Source organism: Rhinoraja longicauda, chromosome 37, assembly GCF_053455715.1.
Source record: "Rhinoraja longicauda isolate Sanriku21f chromosome 37, sRhiLon1.1, whole genome shotgun sequence".
In the NCBI taxonomy this organism is placed as follows: domain Eukaryota; kingdom Metazoa; phylum Chordata; class Chondrichthyes; order Rajiformes; family Arhynchobatidae; genus Rhinoraja; species Rhinoraja longicauda.
In genome coordinates, this window is record NC_135989.1 from 7066531 (window position 1) to 7090951 (window position 24421).

The 24421-nt window shown below is 45.9% G+C and overlaps 1 protein-coding gene across 3 annotated transcripts in view; it reads left to right on the forward strand.

Annotated features, from left to right (window-relative positions):
• Positions 1 to 14125: 14125 nt before the first annotated feature.
• The window catches only part of dock6 (dedicator of cytokinesis 6), a 218519-nt gene continuing 208223 nt past the window's right edge, over positions 14126 to 24421 (forward strand). For all 3 annotated transcript variants that reach the window (XR_013549428.1, XM_078429227.1, XM_078429228.1), the window contains exon 1: positions 14126 to 14207. Coding sequence is in view for 2 of the 3 variants with exons in the window: in XM_078429227.1 (XP_078285353.1) it covers positions 14161 to 14207 (47 nt within the window). In the remaining variant the exon portion in view is untranslated. The remainder of the gene's footprint in view (positions 14208 to 24421) is intronic.

Here is a 24421-nt window from a genome sequence, read left to right on the forward strand (position 1 = left end):
GTGATATGTGTCCTTCTCTGAGGGATGCACTTGTTTCCGGTGCCAAGAGCACTGAGAACGCAGACTGACAGGCCAGTGTACTGGGCTCCACTCCAATCAAACCTACTTCTCGAGAGATGGTCGCCAGCCCTAGTTTCTGTCAGGGAGGCGATGTGTCCCAAATGATCCAATTCATTTTCTTGAAATGCAAGGCCACTATTAATTTTCCACTCGTCATCCCACAAGCCCCACTTCCCTCCTCGTTCCCTCTATTTCGGTGTCCAGAGTCCCCCCTCTTTTTTGCTCATTACTCAGTTTGCTGGGGGCGCATCGGAAACTCGGAGCACCAACTTCAATAGGTGAATCTGTGAATGGTTTGATCCACAATCTGAATCTTTATAATCAAATGAAATCTACCACTTGCTTTTAATCTCATTTTTACCAACCTGATTCATGAATAAAAATGATTTGGATTTTAATGTCTTGTGGCCGTGTAGTGTACTGGGGAACAAAGGACGATTTCGTCAGCATGAGGGTTTGAAAACAAATGCAAATAGGACCAAGAATACACCACCTGACTCACACCCGCTCCTCGAATCGATATTTAGTTTAGTTTAGAAAATAAAATGCAGATGCTGGTTTAAATCGAAGGTAGACACTGGAGTAAACGCTGGAGTAACTCAGCGGGTCAGGCAGCATCTCAGGAGAGAAGGAATGGGTAAGGTTCCGGTCGAGACCCTTCTTCAGAGTTTAGTTTAATTTAGTTTAGTTTTGATATACAGGTCCTACCAGCGTTCCCCGCACACCCGCAAACAGGTCCCACCAGCCGACCAGCGATCCCCGCACACGAGCACTATCCTATAATTGGGAGCATATACTATTTTTACCGAAGGCAAATTAGCCTGCAAACCTGGGAGGAAACCGGACCACCCGGGGAAAATCCACGCGGTCACAGGGAGAACGTACAAACTCCGTACGGACAGCACCGTGGTCGGGATCGAACCCGGGTCTCTGGCGCTGTGAGGCAGCAACTCTACCGCAGTGGCACTGTGCCGACATGATCGTAACCGATCTGCCCCGGACATCACGTCCTATTCTCCGCGAATTCCCCATAGCCCCCGTTTCCCCGATTGCTCAACAACTAAGCTCCCTCTTTACATATCCCAAATGTTCGACTTTCCACAACCCTCGTGGATACAGAACTTCAGAATTTCACCATCGTCTATCAAAGACGTGTTAGCAAGCCTCCTTCCCTGAACGGGTTTGCTTCCAGCCGATGTGGTTACTTGAATTGAAAGCACAATGTGAAAAATACTGCAACTATGAGCCTATGAACGCGATTTCAGCCTTTCCCGCCAGCATCTCTCTCCGGTCTGTTCATCAAGGTTCTGTTGCAATTCTTCTCCGACAACTTATGAAGACGAAACTTACTGAGCTTTCTACGTGCCTCCTCTAATTCAATTTATTCAGCTGGAAGATCTTCTTGTCTTTGAACAAATAGCGTTGTGAAACATTTTGTTCCACGCGGTTCCTCGTGAGTCACTTTCAATATATCGTGTTAAAGCGCACAACTTTAAATTAGTCATGCTGACACAGATGAAATGTGACAATTTCTGCTTCTTGGTGCCAGACAGTCACGGTAGCGCAGCGGTAGAGTTGCTGCTTTACAGCGAATGCAGCGCCGGAGACTCAGGTTCGATCCTGACTACGGGTGCTGCACTGTACGGAGTTTGTACGTTCTCCCCGTGACCTGCGTGGGTTTTCTCCGAGATCTTCGGTTTCCTCCCACACTCCAAAGACGTACAGGTATGTAGGTTAATTGGCTGGGTAAATGTAAAAAAAAAAAATTGTCCCTAGTGGGTGTAGGATCGCTGGGCGGCACGGACTTGGAGGGCCGAAAAGGCCTGTTTCCGGCTGTATATGATATGATATGATATGATATGTTCCAGCTCCGAATGATCTGGGCATTTTATGCAGATGTATTTTTGCACACGTTGGCAGTCGAGCCCGTGTGCAAAAGTGACCTCGAGATTGGACCAAGCAGGACAGGACAGGGAAGGTTTGGAGGGATGTGGGTCAGGCGCTAGCAATTGGCACTAGCTTGGGTGGGACATCTTGGTCCGCATGGATGATTGGGCCGAAGGGCCTGATTTGTGCTTCGTACAACGTATAAAATTATAAAAGGACTGGACAAGCTAGATGCAGGAAAAATGTTCCCAATGTTGGTGGAGTCCAGAACCAGGGGCCTCAGTCGAAGAATAAAGGGGAGGCCTTATAAAACTGAGGTGAGAAAAAAAAATCACCCAGAGAGTTGTGAATTTGTGGAATTATCTGCCACAAAAGGCAGTAGAGGCCAATTCTCTGGATGAATTTAAAAGAGAGTTGATAGAGCTCTAGGGGCTAGCTGAATCAATGGATACAGGGAGAAGGCAGGGACGGGTTACTGATTGTGGATGATCAGCCATGATCACAATGAATGGCGCTGCTGACTCGAAGGGCCAAATGGCCTGCACCTATTTTCCTATGTTTTTTTCCTATGTTTCTGTGTGCTGTTTGACTGATTCTATGCCCAGCCTGTGCTTAATACCCTGATTGTGGTGTCCAGGGTTCAAAGGATACAATGTTCGTACACTATTGGGGTGGCGCGGTCCCCGGGATTCGGTGCTAGGAACACTGGATGTCATAACGTTCAACAAATACTTGGATTTTATATAAAGTGCCACATTTTGCAGATAGCTCAAAACTCAGGGGAGAAATTAACCATGGTAAAACGGTCTTGTAGATCATCCGCACAGAATGCTCGAACGGGGGACATATGGCAGATGCAACTTACAGTTGAGGAAATCAAAGGTTTACATTTTTCTGAAGAAAAATAAAAAGGGAGACTAAACACTAGAGGGCATATTCCTAAATCGGATACAGGAACGTCGAGCTGTTGATGTTTGATCACTCCGTACACCACCACTATGCTACATACTCGGGACAATTTACAATTTCACTGAAGCCAATTAACCTTCGAACCTGCACGTCTTTGGAGTGTGGGTGGAAACCGGAGACCGAGGAAAACCCACCCGGTCACGGGGAGAACGTACAAACTCCGTACAGTCAGTACCCGTAGTCAGGATCGAACCCGGGTCTCTGGCGCTGTGAGGCAGCAACTCTACCGCTGCACCACTCTGTCGCCACCTCTCCTGCCTGTTCCTCCCATAACCACGGTCCCGCGAAAACAAAGTCCACTCGGCTTTCATTGCTGTTCCCTGTGTGGCCCGGCTAACACGATTCACCCTGTACCAGATACGGTCACTCCCCCTGGCCTGTCCAATATCTTCCCATAACCAAACTCCCTCCAGTTGAATGTGTCGAAACATGAAGTCATGGCTGCAGCCCTTGTCCCAAGCTCCTGGTCATTACTATAAGAAAATAACTGCAGATGCTGGTACAAATCGATTTATTCACAAAATGCTGGAGTAACTCAGCAGGTCAGGCAGCATCTCGGGAGAGAAGGAATGGGTGACGTTTCGGGTCGAGACCCTTCTTCAGACATTACTACTGGCCTGGACCCGTCTTTCTGCTCAGGCATCCAGCATCTGCAGTTCCTAGTGTCCCCAGTAAAATAAAGCGTTTAAGAAATGCGTTGGAAGGAACAGCAGATGCTGGTTTACATCTCAGATCGACACGATATGCTGGAGTAACTCAGCGGGACAGGCAGCATCTCTGGATGGAAGGAGCGGGTGACGTTTCGGGTCGAGACCCTGTTGCAGACTGTGACTGGGAGGACACACGGAGATATGGGTTATGTGTGAAAACGAGAGATAAAAGCGCGAGACTCAAGTAAAATGTAGAATAGATCATTGTTCTAGACAATAGGTGCAGGAGTAGGCCATTCGGCCCTTCGAGCCAGCACCGTCATTCAAGGTGATCATGGTTGATCAATCACAATCAGTACACCGTTCCTGCCCTCTCCCCATACCCCCCTGACTCCGCTATCATTAAGAGCTCTATCTACCTCTCTCTTGAAAGGATCCAGAGAATTGGCCTCCACTGCCTTCTAAGGCAGAGAATTCCACAGATTCACAACTCTCTGAGTGAAAACGTTTTTCCTCATCTCCGTTCTAAATGGCCTACCCCTTATTCTTAAACTGTGGCCCCTGGTTCTGGACTCCCCCAACATTGGGAACACGTTTCCTGCATCTAGCGTGCCCAACTCCTTTATAATCTTATACGTTTCAATAAGATCCCCTCTCATCCTTCTAAATTCCAGTGTCGTCTAGTCGCTCCAGTCTTTCAACATACGACAGTCCCGCCATTTCCGGAATTAACCTAGTGAACCTACGCTGCGCTCCCTCAATAGCAAGAATGTCCTTCCTCAAATTTGGAGACCAAAACTGCACACAGTACTCCAGGTGCCGTGTTCCAGAAGTGTGCTTCCCGCTGTCGGGAAACTGAGCTGTCTCGCAGTGGTCTGCTCAACGCGCTGCCTCGGCCACAAGAGGGCAGCAGATGACCACGTTCTGTCTTTCATCTGCAAGTCCCTTTCATGCCTTGTACATGACTCGTGAACTTTCCCAGTGGTTGGTGTCCGTTGACATAATCTGTTTGCGGCACCTGCTACTTGCGGATGAACTGTGGTCGTCAGCCAGTGCTATTGATCCTGTTACCGGGAGCAATATGACAGTGACTGATAATGACTTTGACTGAACCTCCACCCAGTCATGAACTTGACCTGAATCACACAAGCGGAACAGGCAGCATCTCTGGAGAGAAGGAGTGGGTGACGTTTCGGGTCGAGACCCTTCTTCAGACTGGTTAGGGATAAGGGAAACGAGAGCTAAATTGTCTGAACCTCTACTCAGCCATGACCTGTACCTTAATCATACAGTTCCTTCCTTACCAGATCCCGCCATCAGCACCTGCAACAAGTTCCTGGTCATTGCCACTGGGCTTGGCCCAGGTTTCTGACCCAGTTGCCTCTTGTCTACAGTCACAGAGTGCCCATTTAACATGCACGTGTGCGATTATTAGCGCTCTCTGTTTCGGGGGCAGTTGGATACATTCAAACTGTGCAAACAAGATTGGAGTAATCTGGATGAATTGTCTTGGGTTGGACCGTGTGTTCTTGTCTAAATAGATCTTGAAGAAGTTGCTAGTTATAAAAGCTTGCAACAGTTAGTCCATCTTTGCAGAGTAGTCCATCTTTAGTCCAATATTGTATTGAGGTATTTTCCACGTAGGTGCTTTCAGTAATAAATATAAATTGGCGTTTGTTTATTTGTTTACATTAACTGGCTTGCTCACCAACAGCCGAAAAATATGGTAGACACAAAATGCTGGAGTAACTCAGCGGGTCAGGCAGCATCTCTGGAGAGAGGAATGGGTGACGTTTCAGGTCGTGCTGTACAGACCATAATAAAATAATAATTCAGACAGCAGACATCAAAGCTGGTAGATTTGGTTTGGGCACTTAATGGCAAGACAGGTTGACAAGTGTGTGGTTTACTCCCACCTCACCCCTCTCCAAGCGTTAACACCTGTTGTCCAATTCAGTCAGGCGCTATCCATTTGAATCGGTAGTTAAGTATTCAATCATAACTGGCGCGCCTTCAATAGATTGTGCTGGCACTCATTCATGGCAAAGTTGATCAGCAAGAAAAGTCTGGGGCGGATGAATCGTGTCAAACAAATGCCACATAGCTTCGCAGGGAATGTGTAGTCCTCTGAAGCTTGTAAGCAGGGACAGGGATACTTTGGGACAGAATATGGAACATAAAACACTAAAATAGGTTTTGATTGGTAAAAAAACTACTCTCTCTTGTATCCACCTACCACTTGCCAAGCTTTGTCCTGCCCCACCTCTTTTCCAGCTTTCTTCCCCTATCTCCGATCCCAACCCAAAACTTCATGTCCATTCCCTCCTGATGCTACCTGACCTACTAAGTTCCTCCACCACTTTGTTTTCGGCTCAGGATCCCAGCGTCTGTAGTTCCTTGTGTCTCCAGTATTAAGCAGGTGCTTAAGACGTGTTCCACAAAATGCAGGAGTAATTCTGCAGGCCAGGCAGCATCTCTGGAGAGAAGGAATGGGTGACGTTTCAGGTCGAGACCCTTCTTCAGACCAGCTTCTGCAGTTATTTTCCTACACAACCTGCTTAAGAAGTGTGGTACCTTCTGTCGGGAACCTGGAGCTGTCTCACTGTCTTCTGCTCAACGAGCTGCCTCGGCCACAAGAGGGCAGCAGGTGACCACGTTGTGTCTTTCCCCTTCATGCCTTGTACATGACTCCTGAACTTTCCCAGTAGTTGGTGCCCGTTGACATAATCTCTTTACGCCACCTGCTACTTGCAGCTGAACTGTGGTCGTCAGCCAGTGCTATTGATCCTGATACCGGGAGCAATATATCAGTGACTGCTAATGACTTTGACTGAACCTCCACCCAGTCATGAACTTGACCTGAATCACACAATTCCTTCCTCGCTAGATTCCACCATCTGCACCCTTTTGTCTTATCCATTCATCACCTCTACCCTTTCTCTCCCACCTGAGTCACCCTTCAATCAACCTCTCCTCACCTCTCATTTGCCATCACCCTGCCACTTCAAAGCTTTCGACCAGCTTTCTCCCCTCCACTCCACCAGTATCAAGGGTCCCAATTCAAAATGTCATCTGTTCATTCCCTTCACACATTCTGCCTGACTCATTGAGTTCCTCCAGCACTTTGTCTTTTACTTAAGATTTACTTAAGATTGTAGCACCTGCAGTCTCTCGTGCTCACCTTTTCAGTTTTACTTTGAAAGTTTCCCAGGTCTAAGACCCAAACAATTTATATTTTCATACACAAACCTTTTCGTCAGTTGATGAGTCTGTATAGAATTTATGTTTGGAGTCATTGGTGGGCCTTCTTGGACGGTGCATTGATGTGGTTAGTCCACGACAGAGTAGTGTTAATATTAGATACATAGAAAATAGGTGCAGGAGTAGGCAACTTGGCCCTTTGAGCCAGCACCGCCATTCAATTTGAGCATAACTGATCATCCACAATCACTACCCCGTTCCTGCCTTCTCCCCATATCCCTTGATTCTTCTAGCCCTAACAGCTCTATCTAACTCTCTTTTGAATGCTTCCAGTGAATTGGCCTCCACTGCCTTCTGAGGCAGAGAATTCCACAAATTGACAACTCTCTGGGTGAAAAGGTTTTTCCTCATCTCAGTTCTCAATGGCCTACCCCTTATTCTTAAACTGTGTCCCCTGGTTCTGGACTCCCCCAACATCAGGAACATATTTCCTGCATCTCGCGTGTCCAATCCCTTAATAATTTTATATGTTTTTATAAGATCCCCTCTAACATAGAGTCATAGAGTCCTACAGCACAGATAGAGGCCCTTCGGCCCATCGTGTCCGTGCCGCCCGTTACCAAACACAGTCTAATTTTAATCCCATTTTCCCGCATTTGGACCGTAGCCCTGAATGTTGTACCATTTCAAGTGCCCATCCAAATGCCTCTTAAACGTTGTGAGTGTTCCCGCCTCCACCACCACCCCAGGCAGTGAGTTCCAGACACCAACCACCCTCTGGGTGAAAAAGTTCTTTCTCACATCCCCCCGAAACCTCCCTCCCCTTACCCTGTATCTATGTCCCCTCGTTGTTGAACCTTCCACCAGTGGAAGAAGTTCCCCGCCATCTACCTTATCTATGCCCCTCATGATCTTGTACACCTCGATCATGTCCCCTCTCAGCCTTCTCTGCTCCAGGGAAAACAACCCCAGTCTGCTCAGTCTCTCCTCATAGCCGAGGCCCTTCATCCCTGGCAGCATCCTGGTGAATCTCCTCTGCACCCTCTCCAAAGCTATCACATCCTTTCTATAATGTGGTGACCAGAACTGTACACAATACTGCAGCTGTGGCTTCACCAGTCTTCTGTACAATTCCATCATTACCCCCCTACTTTTATATTAGATGCCCCGGCTAATGAAGGCCAGTAACCCATATGCCTTTTTGACCACCCTGTCCACCTGTCCTGCTGCCTTCAAGGACTTGTGTACCTGTACTCCAAGGTCCCTCTGTACCCCTGTCTTCCCTAGGGTCCTTCCATTCATGGTGTACTCCCTCTCCAAGTTATTCCTGCCAAAGTGCATCACCTCGCACTTTTCAGGATTAAATTCCATCTGCCACTGCTCCGCCCATCTGACCATCTCATCTATATCTTCCTGCAGCTTGCAGATCCCTTCCTCGCTATTCACCACCCCCCCTAACTTTGTGTCATCTGCAAACTTGCTGATCATGCCCTGTACGTTGACATCCAGATCATTAATGTAGATTACAAACAGTAAGGGACCCAACACCGATCCCTGCGGCACACCACTGGACACCGGCCTCCAGTCACAGAAGCAACCTTCTACCATCACCCTCTGCCTTCTGTCACTAAGCCAGTTTTTTAATCCATTTTGCCAAGGTGCCCAGGATCCCATGGGCTAACCTTCTTATCCTTCTAAATTCCAGTGAATACAAGCCCAGTCGTTCCATTCTTTCATCATATGACAGTCCCGCCATCCTGGGAATTAACCTGGTGAACCTACGCTGCACTCCCTCAATAGCAAGAATGTCCTTCCTCAAATTAGGAGACCAAAACTGCACGCAATACTCCAGGTGTGGTATCACCAGGGCCCTGCACAACTGCAGAAGGATCTCTTTGCTCATATACTCCTGTATTAAAGCCAAGGAATCTGAAGTAACCATTTCCACATCCACACTATTGATCCACCCTGGTTGCTGAAATCAATAACCAGTTTCTTCGTCTTGCTGACATTGGAGAAGATATTATTTACTCACCATATTACCATTTATTTATGAGGGAAAAATAATCAGACATTCCAACAGACAGTCTGCACTCACACTTAAATTATATTTCCCCCACTTATGAGGAAGTTGTATTTTTCTACTGATTCAAATGAATTTACTCCATTTGCTAAGAGTTGTACTTAATCACATTTGTTCTCCATGGCTTGTTCAAAAGAGAAAAAAAGGCTTGTCTTTATCTAATCTTTTTGGACGTCCCTAAGTGCTTTACGGACGATGATATACTTTTGACACATGGCCATTGCTTGCTGCACAGAAAAAGCACTTGCCAATTTGCACACATCGAGTTCCCACATATCATAATATCACATTGAACAGAACAATGGTTTTTACTGATATTGAATGAAATATAGTACGAGAGGTCAGGGAGGACATTATCCATTTGTTCGAGAAGATCACGGCATATTTCAAATCAACCGGAGCAACACACCTCTGAGACCTCAAGCCTCAGATTGAAGCACACTCTCCGTGTCGATTAGATTCTGCACTCAAATCTCTGGGGCAGGAATTGAACCAAGAACTCTACGACATGAAGGTGCTCTTCAGTCTGAAGAAGGGTCTCGACCCGAAACGTCACCCATTCCGTCTGCCTGACCCGCTGAGTTACTCCAGCATTTTGTGATACCTTCGATTTGTACCAGCATCTGCAGTTATTTTCTTACATTCACTCAGTCTTGGTTGATTCTAAAATTAAATAAGGGCTGAGCTCACTAAAGAACATGTTTTTATTAAAAAGGCACATAACAAAACACTGCCATATTTATTATTTCCACAATTAGACAAAAAGTCAAGAAAATAATTTTGTGAGCTGGAGGAATGGCCGGGATAGGTCTTATAGAGACGTATAAAATTATGAAAGGACTGGACAATCATGCTTGACAAATCTACTGGAATTTTTTGAGGATGTAACTAGGAAAATTGACAGGGGAGAGTCAGTGGATGTGGTGTACCTCGACTTTCAGAAAGCCTTCGACAAGGTCCCACATAGGAGATTAGTGGGCAAAATTAGGGCACATGGTATTGGGGGTAGGGTATTGACATGGATAGAAAATTGGTTGACAGACAGAAAGCAAAGAGTGGGGATAAATGGGTCCCTTTCGGAATGGCAGGCAGTGACCAGTGGGGTACCGCAAGGTTCAGTGCTGGGACCCCAGCTATTTACGATATACATTAATGACTTAGACGAAGGGATTAAAAGTACCATTAGCAAATTTGCAGATGATACTAAGCTGGGGGGTAGTGTGAATTGTGAGGAAGATGCAATAAGGCTGCAGGGTGACTTGGACAGGTTGTGTGAGTGGGCGGATACATGGCAGATGCAGTTTAATGTAGATAAGTGTGAGGTTATTCACTTTGGAAGTAAGAATAGAAAGGCAGATTATTATCTGAATGGTGTCAAGTTAGGAGGAGGGGGAGTTCAACGAGATCTGGGTGTCCTAGTGCATCAGTCAATGAAAGGAAGCATGCAGGTACAGCAGGCAGTGAAGAAAGCCAATGGAATGTTGGCCTTCGTAACAAGAGGAGTTGAGTATAGGAGCAAAGAGGTCCTTCTACAGTAGTACCGGGCCCTGGTGAGACCGCACCTGGAGTACTGTGTGCAGTTTTGGTCTCCAAATTTGAGGAAGGATATTCTTGCTATGGAGGGCGTGCAGCGTAGGTTCACTAGGTTAATTCCCGGAATGGCGGGACTGTCGTATGTTGAAAGGCTGGAGCGATTGGGCTTGTATACACTGGAATTTAGAAGGATGAGGGGGGATCTTATTGAAACATATAAGATAATTAGGGGATTGGACACATTAGAGGCAGGAAACATGTTCCCAATGTTGGGGGAGTCCAGAACAAGGGGCCACAGTTTAAGAATAAGGGGTAGGCCATTTAGAACGGAGATGAGGAAGAACGTTTTCAGTCAGAGAGTGGTGAAGGTGTGGAATTCTCTGCCTCAGTTCGTTGGATGCTTTCAAGAGAGAGCTGGATAGAGCTCTTAAGGATAGCGGAGTGAGGGGGTATGGGGAGAAGGCAGGAACGGGGTACTGATTGAGTGTGATCAGCCATGATCGCATTGAATGGCGGTGCTGGCTCGAAGGGCTGAATGGCCTACTCCTGCACCTATTGTCTATTGTCTATTGACAAGCTAGATGCAGGAAAAACGTTCTCCATGTTGGGGGAGTCCAGAACCAGGGGCCACAGTCTAAGAATAAAGGGGGGGGGGCATTTAAAACTGAGGTGAGAAAAAAAACTTTTTCACCCAGAGTAGTGCCGGAGAGAATTCTCTGCCACAGAAGGCAGTGGAGGCCAATTCACTGGATGAATTTAAAAGAGAGTTAGAAAGAGCTCTAGCGGCTAGTGGAATCAAGGGATATGGGGAGAAGGCAGGCACAGGTTACTGATTTGGGATGATCAGCCATGATCACAATGAATGGCGGTGCTGGCTCGAAGGGTCGAGTGGCCTCCTCCTGCACCTATTTTCTATGTTTCTATGATAGTTTTAGACTGATGCCACTTGAACATGTTCAGTTTATGTCGTACTTTCACTTTACAATCCACCTATTGTCAAAACCTAATTTCCTAAACTGTACATTTAATAATAATAATAATAATACATTACATTTATATAGCGCTTTTCATATACTCAAAGACGCTTTACAGGGATTTAGAGAACATAGGGAAGTGAATAAATAGATAGATAAGTAAACGAACAGAGAAAGGAGACAGAAGGTGGGGTGACCTTCAGTGGTTGAAGGCAGTACTGAATAGGTGAGACTTCAGTGATGTTTTGAATGTGGTGAGTGTGGAGGAGTCTCTGACGGTTTGAGGTAGTGAGTTCCATAGGGTGGGAGCAGCGATGGAGAAACAAGGAACTGCAGATGCTGGTTTACACAAAAGTACACAATGTGCTGGTGTAACTCAGCGAGTCAAGCAGCATCTCTGGAGATCATGCATAGGTGACGTTTTGAGTTGGGAACCTTCTTCCAATTACTTTGAGAAGGCTGCAACAGAATCTGCTTCCACAACATCCTCAGGTGCTGCGTTCCAGATTCCAACCACACACTCTGGAAGATTGGTCTTCCTCACGTCCTTATTAATTCTCTTCCTCCTTACTTCAGATCCGTCACCTCTCATCCTTGTCCCCCACTAAAAGACAACAACCTCACACTAACAACTCTGTCCAGACCACACAATGTTTGATATATTTCCATGAAATTTAACCCCAAGCCTTCTCATTTGTAAATAAATCAGTCTCAGCTTTCCAATCAATCCTTGAATTTTGTGCCAGATGTGAAATGGGGTCTTTTAACCCAGACTAGGGGAATCAAGAACCTGTGGGCATAGGTTTAAGGGGAGAGTAAAAGGATTTAATTGGAACCTGAGGGCAGAAGGTGGTGGGGATATGGAACTTGCTGCCCGAGGAGGTATTTGCAGCAGATACTATAACACCATTTCAAAAGGCATTTGGACAGGAACATGAATAGGAAAGTTTTAAAGGGATATGGGCCAAATGCGGGCAGTTGGGGCTAGTGTAGATGGGGCATCTTGGTTGGCATGTGCAAATTGGGCTCAATGGCCTATTTCCGTGCGGTATGCCTCTATCACTGTTATTGTTCCACCAGAGTCCAAACTGATGATCACAAGATTTCTGAACACATTGTGCTGGAGAAACTCAGTGGGTCATGTAGCATTTGCGGAGGGAATTGACAGATGATATTTCAAATCAGGATCCTGCTTTGGACACATGTTCACAAGGGTTCATAAGGATATAAGTGATAGGAGCAGGATAAGGCCATTCGGCACATCAAGTCTACTCCTCCATTCAATCATGGCTGATCTATCTCTCCCTCCTAGCCCCATTCTCCTGCCTTCTCCCCATAACCCCCGACACCTGTACAAATCTATCGCTGTACTACCAACGCAGTTCAGTGTGACTTCCCTGCTTTTACATTCCAAAATGACTTCCCTGCTTTTACATTCCAAACCTCTATAAATGATCACCTTGTCTACCTCTTACCTGCAATTGCACTAACAGTGTCATCGAGATAAAGGGAAGGCATGGAATCTTCCTTTCCCCAGACAATTGGACAAAGTCCATGGAGTTTTGCAACAACCCTGTAAAGTTTTCTCCAAGAATAGAATGTGGTTCATCTGAAAAAAAGTCAAATATTCCACAGATGATGTGCATACAAATGTAAATTATATTTCCTCATTTACGTGGAAGCTGTACTTTTCCGCTGATTAAAGAATCTGTAAAAAAAGGTTTGGACAGCTAGAGGAAAAGGCAAACTGCTGGAGGAACTCAGTGGGTTAGTGAGCGTCACAGGTATTGACCACACCACAATCAAAAGGGTCTCAGGTGGCGCTGCCTGAAGAAAGGCAGCCAATATTAGTTCCATCCCGGCTCCTGGAGATTGCCGAACCACAGTTCCATCCCGGCTCCCGGAGATTGCCGAGCCCCTGCACCCCCCCCCCCCTCCAGTGCCCAACCTGGACGTGCCTATTTCCCTCCTTCCACCTATATTCCTTTACCTAGCTTCACAATTTCCCGCCATTCCGGGAATTAACCTAGTAAACCTACGCTACACGGCCTCAATAGCAAGAATATCCTTCCTCAAATTTGGAGACCAAAACTGCACACAGTACTCCAGGTGCGGTCTCACTAAGGCCCTGTACAACTGCAGAAGGACCTGTTTGCCATGTGATCAGCCATGATCACATTGAATGGCGGTGCTGGCTCGAAGGGCTGAATGGCCTACTCCTGCACCTATTGTCTATTGGCTCCCGGAGATTGCCGAGTGCCTACTCCATCCCGGCTCCCGGAGATTCCCGAGTCCTGCTCCATCCCGGAGATTGCCGAGTCCCGGCTCCCAGAGATTCCCGAGTCCTGCTCCATCCCGGAGATTGCCGAGTCCCGGCTCCCGGAGATTGCCAAGTCCTGCTCCATCCCGGAGATTTCCGAGTCCTGCTCCATCCCGGAGATTGCCGAGTCCCGGCTCCCGGAGATTTCCGAGTCCCTGCTCCATCCCGACTCCCGGAGATTGCCGAGTCCTGCTCCATCCCGGAGATTTCCGAGTCCTGCTCCATCCCGGAGATTGCCGAGTCCCGGCTCCCGGAGATTTCCGAGTCCCTGCTCCATCCCGACTCCCGGAGATTGGCGAGTCCTGCTCCATCCCGGAGATTGCCGAGTCCTTGCTCCATCCCTGCTCCCGGAGATTCCCGAGTCCTGCTCCATCCCGGAGATTGGCGAGTCCCTTACTCCATCCCTGTCCGGCCGAGCGTTCCCGGAGATTGCCGAGGTGCCGAGAGGGCCGAGCCGCCGCTCGGGCGCCCGTCGGCAGCACCATGGCCACTTCAACCGAGCGCCGCGCGTTCGCCCAGAAGATTAACCGGTGAGTTCGCTCGAACCGACCTCCTTGGTGGGTGGAGGAGGGGGAGTAGGAGGGGTGGGAGAGACTCTAATTCCTCGGCGGTAACTTTTCACCGACTTGAGGAGGTTTGGGATCCCAGTCCGTGTGGAGGGAGGGAGTGAGAGCGAAACTGCGGGAGTTTCAAGTCACTCTGAGTGAGGAGTCACCAAATTTACCTCAGGAGGCGACAACAATGGCGGCGGCGGGTGACCGGGCACCAGGGTGGGGGCGCAGGTGTGAGCCGGGCTCCCGCACCGTTTCCCGCTCGGCTCGTTGCTCCTGGAAGCGGCTTTGTTTACAACCGTGTCCTACCTCGCCGCCGCCCGTCACCCCCTGGTCCAACCGTCGCTCACCCCCCGAACCAACCGCCACTCACCCCCTGGTCCAACCGTCGTTCACCCCCTGAACCAACCGTCGCTCACCCCTTGGTCCAACTGCCACTCACCCCCTGGTCCAACCGCCACTCACCCCCTGGTCCAACCGTCACTCACCCCCTGGTCCAACCGCCACTCACCCCCTGAACCAACCGCCACTCACCCCCTGGTCCAACCGTCACTCACCCCCTGAACCAACCGCCACTCACCCCTGGTCCAACCGCCACTCACCCCCTGGTCCAACCGTCACTCACCCCCTGGTCCAACCGCCACTCACCCCCTGGTCGAACCGTCACTCGCCCCCTGGTCCAACCGCCACTCACCCCCTGGTCCAACCGTCACTCACCCCCTGAACCAACCGCCACTCACCCCTGGTCCAACCGCCACTCACCCCCTGGTCCAACCGTCGCTCACCCCCCGAACCAACCGTCGCTCACCCCTTGGTCCAACTGCCACTGAACCCCTGGTCCAACCGTCGCTCAGGTCAAGTCAAGTTTATTTGTCGCATATACATGCAAGATGTGCAGTGAAATGAAAGGTCACCCACAGTCCAGCAATAAGAGCAATAAAAATAAACAATTTCGCACACAATCACAACCCAAACCAAAAAAAAAAGAAACATCCATCACAGTGAGTCTCCTCCAGTCACCTCCTCACTGTGATGGAAGGCCAGAATGTCTTTTCTCTTCTCCTGTTGTCTTCTCCCGCCGCTCACCCCCTGGTCCAACCCGCCCCTCACCCCCTGGTTCCACCCACCGCTCACCCCCTGGTCCAACCGTCGCTCAGGTCAAGTCCAGTTTATTTGTCACATACACATGCAAGATGTGCAGTGAAATGAAAGGTCACCCACAGTCCAGCAATAAGAGCAATAAAAATAAACAATTTCACACACAATCACAACCAACACAACACAAAACAAAGAAAAAGAAACATCCATCACAGTGAGTCTCCTCCAGTCACCTCCTCACTGTGATGGAAGGCCAGAATGTCTTTTCTCTTCTCCTGTTGTCTTCTCCCACCGCTCACCCCCTGGTCCAACTGCCACTCACCCCCTGGTCGAACCGTCGCTCACCCCCTGGTCCAACTCGCCGCTCAAGTCAAGTCAAGTTTATTTATCACATACACATACAAGATGTGCAGTGAAATGAAAGGTCACCCACAGTCCAGCAATAGAGCAATAAAAATAAACAATTTCACACACAATCACAACCAACACAACACAAAACAAAACAAAAAAGAAACATCCATCACAGTGAGTCTCCTCCAGTCACCTCCTCACTGTGATGGAAGGCCAGAATGTCTTCTCCCGCCACTCACCCCCTGGTCCAACCCACCACTCACCCCCTGGTCCAACCCGCCGCTCACCTCTACGGCCTTCACCTCCTCCTCCCCCACCACCCAGGTGCGAAGTGTTTGCTGGAGACACCCCGGGCAGTTCAGTTTTCAGTTTAGTTTATTGTCACGTGCACCAAGGTTCAGTGAAAAGTTTTTTATTTTGTGTAGCATCTCCAGAGGGAAGGAATGGGTGACGTTTCAGATCGAGACCCTTCTTCCAGCTTTTTGTGTCTGTCTTCGGTTTAAAAACCAGCATCTGCAGTTCCTTCTTGCACACGGACAGACAAAAAGCTGAGTAACTCAACGGGACAGGCAGCATCTCTGGAGAGAAGGAATGGGTGATGTTTCGGGTCGAGACCCTTCTTCAGACTTGTTAGGGATAAGGGAAACGAGAGATATAGACATTCGTAGAAACATAGAAAATAGGTGCAGGAGGAGGCCATTTGGCCCTTCGAGCTAGCATCGCCTATCATTGTGATCATGGCTGATCATCCACAATCAGTAACCCGTGCCTGCCTTCTCCCCATATCCCTTGATTTCGCTAGCCTCTGGAGCTCCATCTAACTCTCTTTTAAATGCATCGAGTGAATTGGCCTCTACTGCCTTCTGTGGCAGAGAATTCCACAAATTCACAATTCTCTGGTTGAAAAAGTTGTTTCTCATCTCACTGGATGAAAAAGTTTTTTCTCATCTCATAATGTAGAGAGATAAAGAACAATGAATGAAAAATGTACAAAGAAAAAAACGATGAAAAAGGAAACAGGCCATTGTTAGCTGTTTGTTGGGTGAAAACGAGAAGCTAGTGCGACTTAGGTGAGGGAGGGATCGAGAGGGGATGCTGTGGTTACTTGAAGTTTGAGAAATTAATATTCATACCACTGGGCTGTAAGCTGCCCAAACAAAAAGCTTTTTTGTTGCGTGCTATCCAGTCACCAGAAAGACAATACATGATTACAATCGAGCCATTTACTGTGTGTAGATACATAAGGGAATAACGTTCAGTGAAAGGTAAAGCCAGCAAAGTCTGATCAAGGATATTTCGAAAGTCACGAAAGAGGTAGATAGTAGTTGTCTGAAGAAGGGTTTCGACCGCAACATCACCCATTCCTTCTCTCCAGAGATGCTGCCTGTCCCACTGAGTTACTCCAGCATTTTGTCGTCTATCTTTGGTTTAAACCAGCATCTGCAGTTCCTTCCTACACAGATAGTAGTTCAGCACCGCACTGTGGTTGTGGTAGGATGTTTCTGTTGCCTGATAACAACTGGGTAGCCCCAGCTCACACAAAACTATCACCCGTCCAAGTCACGGCCGAGACTACTAGTTTACTACAGGAGATTTGGAGCTCTGGACGATGAGGGATGATCTTGTAGTGGTGTATACGGTTATGAAGGGGATAGAAAGGGTGATCGTTTAGTCTTTTACCCAGAATAGGGGAATCGGGAACGGGAGGCCATAGGGTTAAGATGAGAAGGGAAAGATTGGAAAGGAATCTTAAGAGCAACCTTTTCACGCAGAGTGTAGGAAGGAACTGCAGATGCTGGTTTAAACTGAAGATAGACACAAAAAGCTGGAGTAACTCAGCAGGACAGGCAGCATCTCTGGAGAGACGGAATGGGTGACGTTTCAGGTCGAGACCCTCCTTCAGAGCCGTATGGTTTTTTTGGGTCTATCTTTTTCACACAGAGGATGGAACGAGCTGCCAGAGGAAGTAGTTGAGGCAGGTACTATAACAAATAAAACACATTTGGACAGGTACATGGACAGGAAAGATTTGGAGAGATTTAGGGCAAAGTAGGCAATTGGGACAATTTTAGTTGGTATGGACATGTTGAACCACAGTACCTGTCTCCGTGCGGTATGGCTCTATGACTTTAGGACTCTATTATCCTGCTGAACTGAGTTCTCCAGTCTCAAATACACCCTCACCCTATATTTTTCAGCTCTAGATAAAGCATCTCTATTCATTCTTTCCCATCCTCTTGCTATGCTCTCGCTGTATCAAGTTCTGTCCAGCACCTGATCCAGAAATTCTGGGGTTGGGTTCGAGGATATCATCACCATGGAAGGCAGATGAACGCAAGGAATTTGCAAGTGTGTAGGAGCAGCCCATATTGGAAACACCTCTGTGCAGTATTGAATGGCGCAGAGGGCATTTCTGAGAGACGGCTTATCTTGTGCTGGACTGGCTCCCTAGAAGAGTTTGGAGGGGCTTGGTCTAAGGAGCAAATATGGCCGATCAAGGATCAGATGTTGTAACATACACAAGTTCACACAAGTTATAGTAGAATTAGGCTATTCGGCCCATTGAGTCTACTCCGCTAATCAATCACGGCTGATCTCTGCCTCCTAATCCCATTTTCCTGCGTTCTCCCCATAACCATTGACACGCGTTCTAATCAAGAATTTGTCTATCTCTGCCTTGAAAATATCTGCTGACTTGGCCTCCACGGCCTTCTGTGGCAATGAGTTTCACATCCCAATCCATGCAGTTCATTGTTCCACTGTCGCTTCGTCCCACTGTCACAGCCAGAGTGCTTCCCTCCACCAGCGTGGGAGCCCTTTGACTGCAGGCAATCACGTAGCGGGATCCGATAAGGTCTCAGTAAAAGACGGGCATCTCTCAGAGACCATCATGCCTGATGCTTGGCATTGGGTATGGCAAGTCATCGTCAAGGCAGTGCCGTGGCAGATAAAATGCATTGCCCCAGCACACTCAGTCAGGGAGGCTGCTCAACGTACAGGGACCTCTACAGGGTGCAAAGGCAGAATGTCGCCACCAGATTTAGACATACACTAGCGACTGACCCAATCAGGAGAGTGAACTGCAGCAGAGACTCAGTGCTTCCTCTTTCCCCAGAAATAATTCACCAGCTTCCACTGCATCTTGGTCGCAAAGTCAGGGGGGAAGGACCAAAGTAGCAGTGAGCCAAATGCTGAACCATCAGTAGTTTTGGAAATATGGATTTTCTGATTTTGTTTTAGATTTTTTTTTTAGATTTAGAGATACAACGCGGAAACAGGCCCTTCGGCCCACCGAGTCCGCGCCGCCCAGTGATCCCCGCACATTAACACTACCCTATACCCACTAGGGACAATCTTTACATTTTACCCAGCCAATTAACCTACATACCTGCACGTCTTTGGAGTGTGGGAGGAAACCGAAGATCCCGGAGAAAACCCAGGCAGGTCACGGGGAGAACGTACAAACTCTGTACAGACGGCGTCCCTAGTCAGGTTCGAACCTGAGTCTCCTGCGCTGCATTCGCTGTAAGGCAGCAACTCTACCGCTGCACCACCGTCCCTGGGATTATATATCCCTTCCTGGGATAATATGTTTATCCCTATCCTGATTATGTGGAAGCTTTTATAACCTATCCAGAATATGTAGAGAGGTAAATGTACTTATTCCCAAGGGCAATTCCACCTGAATATTCCGAACTGGCCCCTCCTTTTCTTTTGAAGTATTGTATTAAAATTATTGACATTATCTCATTAAACAGTTTGCATATTATTGTAATGCTATCGTAGTGGTGGTGATATAGGGGTGGATGCTTATGTATAAAAGCAACTCCACTGCAGTGTATAAGTCGGTATGTTATAGTTCATATTAGTCAATCAATGTTAATTATAAATGAACGCATGAAGAATTGTGAAATGCTATCTACCTGTGCTGCTTATGCCTTGGTAAAACCCCAAGTCAGATCCCATAATCTTTTTCATGTATTCCCTATTCCTCGTGTAAAGGAAATAACAGTCGATATTAGCAGGATGCATTGTGTCTTTTCAACAATGTGTGCTTCCTTAGGTCTAGGGAGGGACAATGAGAGGAGTGGGACTCTTTCCTTTATCACTGTATCTCACACACGGTATCCGTTTCCCTTAACCCTATCTCGGCTTTGCTTTTAAAAACGCATTAATGGCATATTCATATCTCTTCATTGTCACATCCCTTCCCTATCTCTGTAATCTTCAGCCTTACAATCATGATGAATGCCCTTCTCCAGATCAACCCCAAATGTATGTGCTCCACTGTTGATGACCTTGTTCCAGAAATTTGCCTCCTATCACCCCCTCCCATCTCCCATTCTTTCTTTGAAAATGCTATCTTGAAACCTACTGCTTTGATCATGATTTGATTTGAACCTCTGCCTAAACAAGTTGAGCATGGTGAATACAAGCCAGTCGATCACAGGCTCGACACTTCATTCCATCCAATTCACCTTCATGGTGCGTTGCATCAGGAAGGCTGAAAGTGTGGTCAAGGATGCTTGCCATCCTAGCCACTCCCTTTTCTTTCTTTTATCGTCTGTAAGAAGATACTAGAGATTGTGAGCTCAGACATCCAGCTCTTCTCACAGCTTTCAGACTCCTGAACCAATCACCCTTTTCACACTTCCCTTCCCAATTGTGCTGCCACATACTCATATTCTTAACTCTACCACATTCGGTTATTGCATTATTGGATCTTTAGTGTGTTTTTGCACTGCAATCATGCATCATTCTGCTGTTTCACACTAATTGCATTTGTTGTATTTTACCATTACTGTACGATACTACTTAGTCTGTGAACTTCATGTGCACAAAGAACATCATTACATCCTGGTGAAAATGACAATAAACTAACCTGAATCTTAAGGTTTTGTTTGTCAGTTACTAATGTATCTTCATGTGGCTCGTAGTCATTTAGCTTAGTTTAGTTTAGTTCAGTCTGAAGAAGGGCCTCGACCTGAAACGTCACCCATTCCTTCTCTCATGAGATGCTGCCTGACCCGCTGAGTTACTCCAGCATTTTGTGATACCTTAGTTTAGTTTAGACATACAGTGCAGAAACAGGCCCTTTGACCCACCAAACCCGCACCGCCCAGCGATCCCCGCACACTAACACTATCCTACACATACTAGGGACAATTTTTAGATTTATACCAAGTCAATTTACCTACAAACCTGTACGTCTTTGGAGTGTGGGAGGAAACCGAAGATCTCGGAGAGAACCCAAAATTATTTGAGCAAATAGCGTAGAAAACAGATAGACACGAGCAGGCTTGGAGCATGTCAAAATCTGATTCATATCAGGCAGACCTCATTGAAGAAGAAAGAATAAGTAAGATTACTGGACGCAACAATGGTGGGTTCAATAGGGAGTGTAAGGTAGTTCTGGATTGATGAGCAGATCGATGAATTGCCTCCTTCATCCATGATCATTGCAGAATTACAAACGCAGGTGTCTACAGGTTTATTAAATATCCATCATAAAGTTTTAGAGATTGTAAAGCGAAGCTGACGCTTTTCTCTAGTTCCTTCAATTTTATGCAGCTTTAAGAATGGAATTGTATGAACTTAATCCCAAGAGTAAACATTAGGTGAAATCCCAATAATCCAGCATCTCATTGTTCAGTGATCGTTGGAGTCTGGCATCTGGTGTACTAATTTGTCCAGAATGTGATTCGGGATCCAGAGTGCATGCAGGGTGCGTTGCCAGAGCTGGGGTTCTGAGGTCTGAACACTGGGCCAGACGTGAGGCTGGAGCCAGGGATGGTGCCTGGAATACTAGGAGCCACGAACTAGGAGCCAGGGATGTGGGAGGATTTGCAGTCAGGGCCCTGAGTCTAGAGTGCTTCTGTATTTCTTACCCCCTTTAAACCTCTGGGGTTAACATAACATTTTATTATACTACTGTGTAACATGTAAAAGAATGAAATAAATGTAATGATTGGGTATTAATAAGAAGAAACATCTGATAGTCTGGAAAATCTGCTAGTCTGGCACCACCAAAGTCCGAAAGTTTTGTAGAACATGATTCTAATCATCAAATTCCCACTTTGCTGATTTTGCACTGCTTAATTAAAATGAATGGATAATTGATATCTCTTGTGCAAAAAAAAAAGAATCACCAAGAATACGCTGTTTTTAATTTTGGATTCTGTCAAGTCTTAGCCTTCATTAGCATGTAGTGTGAACACAAACTAATTTATCTTTTATGGATGCTTCAAGGAAATGTTTGGGTCAAGAAGAGAAGTGAGAATTGCTTAAAATCCAACTTCATAAATAACAAAAAATAAATTGTTATATCAGTATACATTATAATTTTTGTCATTGTGTCTGATTGATTTAGGTATCCTAGTTCCTCTTATTTTAAAATGTTTTGGCAATGCACAGAAATTGGTAGGTTTCTACTATTTCAGTTTCGTGATTTAACCGAGCACTACAAATTGATAGTGTACTTTTTCAATGTTTGGTTCATGTTGTGTTGGCCATTTACAACCAGGGACATTTGTCCTGGATGCATCCATAGCTTCTGCCGCTGATAGATTCACAGATGCTGTCCACAGTAAAGGACTTGCCAATTTGTTTCAGATTTATTAATGCTGCCTGTCATTTTAACTGCCCAGTTAAAATGATAGGTGACAGAATTTTTTTATGTTGGACAGATACACCCTTTAGAATCATGGTGCATGAAGAAATACTTCAAAACTTGCAAGAAAGAACACATTATATTTCATCACAAAACCTGTGAGGTCCTATTTAATAACTCTTCATGCCATGTCACTATCCAGCCCACTTTGTGACTCAATTTGCAGAATGTGCATCAGCAGAGCCATATTGTGACTTTTCCCAGGCTACTAATCTATCTGGTGGCTGATTATTTACATCTGGGCTGTGCTGCCCACAATTACTTGCACAGCATACCCTAAAGTGTAATGAATGACAGAAAGAGACACTGGAGTTGGCAAAGAGATAGTAAAAGTTTTGTGTTTATCATATCATATCATATATCATATATATACAGCGCGGAAACAGGCCTTTTCGGCCCACCAAGTCCGCGCCGCCCAGCGATCCCCGCACATTAACACTATCCTACACACACTAGGGACAATTTTTTTTACATTTACCCAGTCAAATTAACCTACATACCCGTACGTCTTGCATCTTTTACAATTTTGCTGAACTCAAATGTATTGTGGCCAACAGTGTTCTTTTGTAATGGAGTTACTGTTGAAGTTATTGAAAGGCTATTAATAGGTAAAGGGAGATGCAAAGGATGTTCATGCTGTGTCTGCATGGACAGGTGGAGGAAGAAGATGAAATGAGCTCTGATCATGGAGGGTAATGAATGAATGAATGAATGAATGAATGAATGAATGTTTGTGGTTGAGCATGGTATTGGGTGTGCAAAGAAAATACAAATAAATAGGTTTTGATTAAGAGAGAGATGTTGAAGTGCACATGTGAAAATATATTGAATTGGTGATGGACAGGGAATGAAAAAGAGAAAATGCATAAAAATAGAAAAGAAAATCAAAATGGTACATCCATTTTAGTTTGTGTTCTCTTTCAGTCTCCAACTTTCATTATATGGTTGATCTTATTTTTTTTGTTGCTATGAATGTTTTTAAAGATTTAAAGTTTGTTCAGACGGGGCTGGGCACTGATCTCATTGTCTGGAGAAGTAACCGAACCTGACTATGTGATGGAGCTCAGTGCAGGTGTAGTTATTTCAATTTTTACACAAACAAAGTGCTAATTAATCATTTTTGGTACATTTAGGCCAGGCTTCCTGATATTGTTAGCACTTACTCTTTAAACTAGGTCAAAAAATACAATTTGTCAAATTGACTGCTAGAAGTCAATTCTTAAAATTGTGGAACTGAAATGATTGAGTCATTTGATCATTTAAGCTTCTCTTTTACAATAGTTTGCTAAAGCTAATTGGCTTTGATTCCTGCTTGTTAATTGGTTTGATGGCTGTATGTTTATTTTGCAGATATGATATTTGAGCCTGTTAAGTGAAAGTGTGATGTTCACTTTGCATTGAATGCACAACACTTGTTACAATAAATGCATGTACCATTTTATAGATGTTTTTTAAAGTCATGTGTTATTTATATGAGATCATAAATTATTTTTATAAAAATAAATGAAGTCAGTCATTGAGCTGAAGGCTAAAATTTACCAACCTCTATATGGCCATAGTAATTTATAAATCCCTGCAATTATCTAAATTACTGTACAGCATGATGTGAAATCAGTTAAATCTCTCATCTGCATCAGTCTAGACCATGTATGAGCAATAAGTGACTGTCCCCGAAAACAAACGTCTTTAAAATGCCTGTCTGATATAAGCCAATTGGAAAAAATGTGATTGAGTGTGGATGGAGCGTAGGACATATCATCAGAACACTGCTGTTTTAGCAGTATCATTCATAATCATCGGCACAGCTACTCATTAAAGGACAAGCTTCACTCAAGCTCATGAGCAATTAATTCCCTGAATCATAAAATGTGCACTTTATAAACTTATGCTTTAAAGCATAGATTCATGGGGCACAGAAGGCACCAAACGTGAAAATATCAGGATGCATATAAAACATGAGTGTTACTTAAGTTCATTTAATTTTCACAGGTGCCTTCTGTGCCCCATGAATCTATGCTTTAAAGGGTTTGTGTAGGTCTTTCAGAGTAATGTTGAGCTGCCAGGCGAAGGGTCT